This window comes from Cryptotermes secundus, unplaced genomic scaffold (genome assembly GCF_002891405.2).
Source record: "Cryptotermes secundus unplaced genomic scaffold, Csec_1.0 scaffold1963, whole genome shotgun sequence".
Taxonomy (NCBI): Eukaryota; Metazoa; Arthropoda; class Insecta; order Blattodea; family Kalotermitidae; genus Cryptotermes; species Cryptotermes secundus.
The window spans coordinates 105475-111436 of record NW_019737431.1 but is presented as its reverse complement, the minus strand read 5'-3'; the positions used below and the strand labels follow the sequence as shown (position 1 = coordinate 111436).

General features: G+C 35.4%; 2 protein-coding genes across 9 annotated transcripts in view; one reads left to right on the top strand and one right to left on the bottom strand.

The window, feature by feature from the left end:
* Positions 1 to 1305, bottom strand: part of LOC111870462 (gem-associated protein 2) — a 19096-nt gene extending 17791 nt beyond the window's left edge. For 2 of the 5 annotated variants that reach the window (XM_023862776.2, XM_023862775.2), the window contains exon 1: positions 1097 to 1304. Coding sequence is in view for 2 of the 5 variants with exons in the window: in XM_023862775.2 (XP_023718543.1) it covers positions 1097 to 1098 (2 nt within the window). In the remaining 3 variants the exon portion in view is untranslated. Of the gene's footprint in view, positions 1 to 1048 lie in introns of all 5 variants that reach the window. The other 3 variants (XM_023862777.2, XM_023862774.2, XM_023862778.2) reach the window with 3 other exon arrangements.
* Positions 1306 to 1410: 105 nt separating this feature from the next.
* LOC111870464 (zinc finger protein 2) overlaps positions 1411 to 5962 on the top strand; it is a 26721-nt gene continuing 22169 nt past the window's right edge. For 3 of the 4 annotated variants that reach the window (XM_023862782.1, XM_023862783.1, XM_023862781.1), the window contains exons 1-3: positions 1411 to 1620; positions 1806 to 1961; positions 5042 to 5171. In XM_023862782.1, the coding sequence (XP_023718550.1) occupies positions 1582 to 1620; positions 1806 to 1961; positions 5042 to 5171 (325 nt within the window). In that variant the 5' untranslated portion in view covers positions 1411 to 1581. The other variant, XM_023862784.2, reaches the window with a different exon arrangement.

Sequence of the window (5962 nt, the reverse complement as noted above, 5' to 3'; positions counted from 1 at the left end):
ACCACCATTATTGTTTCCTCAAAAGACATCACCACATTGAATCATAAAATAAATAAAATAATGAATCATATCTATGAATGGTTTCAAAATAATCAATTAGTCCTTAATCTAAAGAAGACGCATGTAATTAAATTTACTTCGCCTATGACCATGGACTATCCATTACATGTGGAATATAACAATCAAGTTCTTAATATTGATGAAAGTGTTAACTTCTTGGGTGTGTGCCTTGACAGCCATCTCAAGTGGAAACAATATTCAGATAATTTAATAAAAAAATTAAGTACTGCAATTTTCATGCTTAGAAAATTGCAGCCTACGGTGAGTGGACAAGTTCTACGTATGGTTTACTTTTCTCATGTGCAGGCTCAACTTAATTACAGTATCATTTTTGGGGGCTCTTCTTCATTAATGAAAAGTATATTTACTGTACAAAAAAGAGCATTAAGAGTCTTGTTAAGATTAGGGCCAAAGAGTTCATGTAGGGAAGGCTTTAAGACAACGGGCATACTTACTGTCCCCTGTTTATATATATATTCCATACTCTTGTTTGTACTCAAAAATCCTGATATGTATCATGTGAATAATGGCATACACAAATTAAGTACTAGGTGGCATAATAAACTACATGTTTCCTTTGCGAGATTATCTTCCATTCAAAAGAGTGTGCATTTTTCATCCATTAGAATATTTAATAACTTGCCATACAATATATATTCTTTGAAAGACAATATTAATACTTTTAAACAAAGGCTAAAAGATTATCTTATTTTAAATGCATTTTATTCGGTAGATGAATACATGGCATACAGGCAAGCATAATACATTATTGTTGTCTTTCCAAGATTATGTATTATCTAGATTTGTTATATGACTGCTTTTTATTTTATTATTGTATTTTTATTTTTGAATTCTTGAATATTTTAATTGTTGAGACTAGATTGCATTTTGCAATGTTATTTTGCTGACGAATTCAATATCCGGTCCGGTTTCCGGACAATGATCTGTGAAATTATGTATCTATGTATGTATGCATGTAAAATAGTACCTGTGCAGGCTGGATATGTACATTATGGATTATTACATATACACTTACATGTGAACGCACTAGTATTTACACCCTGTCTACCTAGATGCTTTCCAATTTAATTTTGTCAATTTCTAACACAACTAACACACATAAACAACACCAACCTGAGCCTCAACTAGTTCGGAACCATATCAAATAGATGGCCGTTGTAGCATATACACGATACCGAGTGTTACCGAGCGTATAACTAAACGCTACATCGTGGAATCGTGGACATCGTGGATGTATTTGACGATTATCGGCGATTGTGGGCATTATGGGTATTTCGTGTGCTTCGATCCTCAGGCACGACGGGCGCGACCAATGGATGATCAAATAATAGGTCTGAGCGAATCAGAGAACAGTACTGGAGAATTAGGCATTTGTTTAGTCTGGAAGTTTTGATGGAGTATATAGTCCAGCCATTTTGTTTTAATATATGTGGTAAAAATAGTTTTATTTTCTGTTTTGTTTAATTATACATTACTTTCTAATGCATTCAACTTAAAATTATGGACGGAACAATCAGTTTAGAGTCCTTCAAAGAGAAGGTAAGATTATTCGGGTAATCAAGTTACATTTGAAGTAATTGATCAGTTATTCCAGGTAACCAACAGCTGATTGGGTAAACAAGATATAGTCTATTTTCATAAAAGGTTTCAATGGTTAAACGTATGGCGAGTTCTGATGTAGTCAGTAACATACAATAGAGATTAAAAGAAAATATTTATTTCAGATCGAAGATGCAGTTGCAATGGTTCATGCTATGGATGCTGAGAATAAACTTAAAGCTGTCCACTTCTGGAATATTGTATCAGAGAGATTACAGGATATTGTCAACCATTCTGTGGAAGATATCAGTGCTCTCACGTTTCAGATGGAAGGACAAAAAGTATATCAGTTTATCATAAACTATGCATCCCAGTATCTCATCGTAATATATTTGACAGATTAGAATGTTGTAGTAAACAGATTATGCATATACAATAGACCCACTAATCTGATAGTAACAAATCATGTGTGTTCATTACTGCCCTTGCTCCAAATGCATATGTTGATTTTTTCATCTTATGTTACTCATAAATGCGGTTCTGACTACAAGAAAGATGAAAAATCTAATTACGCCTAGAAGTTTTGGAACAGGCAGGTTAGTCTAATTTTGTATAGTTCATAATGGTGATGGTGAAGATAAGAGATTCCTATTTCTGTATGAAGTTAGTTATATTCCTTAAATTACCTTGATTTCTCTTAACCAAGCAGTGCTTGGATGTTAATTATGAACCTGTTGCTATATCTAGGTATAATGGAAATATTGATATTTTCAATAATAATAATAAGGGAATGTGCACGATGTGCATAGAGTAATTGTTTTTTATTCGCGACTGTATTCGGTTATTGATGTGGTTAAGTTTTTGCATATGGTAATGTGGTATCTACTGCACTTTTTATCACAGTGTTTACACACACATGCGTCATTTGCTTCGTGGAAACGTTCGTTCTTGCATATCTTGTGGTGGAATCCGTGTGTTGCCAACCTAGTAATTGTGTGTCGTAATTTTCTGTTGGGTCTTGTCCAGGTTCTGTCAGTCCTTGCATCAGTGCTGTAGAACTCTTCCCATATTTCCTCTCTTTTTTGTTTTCTTTCTTTGATAACTTCCCCTGAGTTTTTTGTGCTTGGCTGTTGATATCTGAGTTCTTCTGATAGGAAATTTCCCTGCAGAGTTCGTATGTTAGTCTGGATTGTGTGTTCTTAGGAAGCCCTAGCGCTAGTTTAAGGTATCTTGCCTTCACTTGTTCTATTTTCCGCAGGTTTGTTTGGATAGTTTTTCCCAGGTTATCTCTATACCATATAGTAGTACGGGACAAATTTTTGCATGGAATATTTTCATTGCTGTTTCTAGCGATAATAGTTGCAGGTTTCGGATGGTGTATATAGCTTTGATGGCTGCTGTGCATTTTTCTGTTATGTGTGTCATGAATGTCGTAGATGTAGACTGCAGTGTTAAGCCAAGGTATTTATATTGTTTTACTGATTTTATGTGTTCTCCATTAAATTTAATTTCATCATTTTTTCCTTTTTCTCTTTTCTAAAAGTCATTAGTTGGGTTTTGTTTTTATTTATTTGAAGTTTGTTTTGTCTTTTCAATTTCCTGATTCATACACACAGAACTTTGACAAATGTCTCCGTATCCTAAGAAGCGGCTGTGACCTTCCTTTTAGGGGAGGTCCGATGCTTCTAGGTGTTTGATATTTTCTATGACATCCATGTGATACACATTTTTTTAATTAGTCATAATGCAGTGGCAGAGTGTGACTGAGATTTTAATTGGAAGCCATGTCACACATCTGTATCTGCTTGTCCATTTGCCTGAGTTTCACCTCCTAACAAACCAAATGAGTGCAAATGAAATTTGATTTTGGAATTTTATGCTATAAATATCTGAGCAAATGGAAGTGGATAAAGGTCAAATCATGTATTTTTCAGTAGTGGTTCACTGACATTGACACACTGACAGCAGGCTTTCATGCAAGAGAAAGAGCTTACAAGGGTAGCAAAAGAAGAAATTCAAATATCCTGAGTTACAAGCTGCTGCATTTGTAATTTGTTATGCCTGTAAGAAATATGGAGATCCTGGTTTTATGACTGCAGCAAGAACTTCTCATTGTCCACAGAAATTTAATTGGACTGTTATGTAAAAGGAGTGAGAGAAAGCAGTTTTCAGATTAAAATTTGTCATTGGCTTCGACCATTCCTTCTTCTTTCATTTAATGAAATATCCTTCATAATCTTTCTGAATTTGCCAAAAAGTTTGTCATGTAAACAATGAATAAACAGTTTGGTTTGGAGAATCTTTAAAACAAAGATTCTCCAATTTTGAACATGTAGAAACTTTCACAGAGACCTGTCTTTAATGCATTGAATTCTCAGAGTGTTTATCCAAAATATATGCTGTTATAAAAATAATGTTATTCATGCCTTAATGCGTCATTGACTTCAGTGCTAAATTATAACATAGACTGAGGAAAGTGCTATTATAATCTTCAGGAAATAGTTTGTGGAGGGCTATGAAAAATCTGTAGCCAGCAGGAGCTTCAGTTGTTGTTTGGACAGCTCTGCATAGGATCTGTATTGTACAATAAAAACAGAAGGAAGGTAGAATCTGTCAGTTTTCTGTTCATCTGTGTCAGTGGCTGATTCATGTCATGTCTATAGAGGTCATTTTCTATCAGTGCCTAAGGTACATTTTGTGTAGGAACATGATATTTCAGTGTTGGAACTGCTCTGGATTTTTTTTTGTTTATTTTAATTGTGGCATAGGCTGATACTTAATATCTGAACAGTATGCTGAGGTTCACTACAATGGTCAAGCGGTTATCTTACTAGATTTCTGTTCATACTGTTCTCAATTTAGAACCAGGATAGCTCAGTTTGTATAGTGACAGACCATGGGCTGGAGGGCCATGGTTCAATTGCCAGCAGAGGCAGTTGATTTTTCTCTTCTCCATAGCATCTAGACTGGCTATGGGGCCCATCCAGCCTCCTATACAATGGCTGACAGAGCCTTTTTCCCAGGGGTTAAAGCCACCAAGGCATGATGCTGAGCATTTGCCTCCATCTAGTGCCAAGATCAAGAATGGAGGAGCTGTACCTCCACTCCCCTACACTTCTTCATGGTGTGGTGTTTAATTAATTAAGTGCAGAGACAACTTTGCCTCTTACCCTACCTTTTATTGTTGTCAATTTGATCCCACTGAATTACATATAAGAAAGCTTCCTGTAAATAGGTCCAGTCACTTGAAAATGGGTATTTATCCGTGGTACTAGATAAAGTCTAACATTGTGATGAGGTAGCAGTAGAATCTGTGATGAATCAACACACTGCAGTAGGAGCCTCACTTTAGCAGGGAAGGAATTAGTCTGATAAGTTTACTATCTATGTGATAATTTTTCCCATTTTTCTTTCATGTAAGCTTCCAGATTATATTGATGCCTCACAATTGGTATCCTTGGGCATGGCTCCGACATTCATGACAAGATATATATCTGACAGTGATTGTGCTGTATCACCAAGTGGACGGCGTGGTAGACCATTCAAACATGGTAATCCTTTTTACAATAGCCATTTAACATTTTTAGGTGATAAGATGGAAAGTTTATTAATAAAAGGGGCCCCACAGTCATACATTCAGTTGTTTAAAAGGTATATAAACTTTTAACAACTGGATGGATTCTGTTGAGATTAGTATAGTTGATTTTTAATGCTTATAATGCAGAGTTGCTTGTTCATCTTGTCTGTATATGTTAATTTTCATTTTTGTTCTTAAGTCATTCATCATAAATGTGTTTTTTGTTCTTTTGAACTGTGACATATTAATTAGATTTCAAGAAATGAAAGTAATAACATACATTAGTTGAGAAATTGAAGAGGTCATACTTCTTAGAGCCAAGGCCTATAAACACACAAAGAAAAGAAATTACAGTAGTAATATTTATTGTTGTCATTGTGTTCTCATGGGTTATGTACCATGTAGTTCCATAATTGGATACCAATGTTCTGGAGCAATATGCTGACTTCATCTTCAGGTCAGAATAAGCTTGGAGGCAGTATGTCTGAAACACTGGTAACCACATACAGTGTCATAACCAAAGATAATCTGAATTTTCAGTGAAAGCTTCAAATATCAAAATATATTGCCTTCATTTTTACCATGTCCAACCGTGCCTGGACATCTCGTTTGGTTTCTTCGATCTGCTCAGTTATTTCTGACCGGAGAGTCTGTTTGTCGTGTTCAACGATCGCCAAAATGTTTTCGACTCTATGTTGGATTTGGTCATCCAACTCTGACCGCATAGATCGCATTTCGGCCTTCAATTCTTCCTTGTCGGCCGTC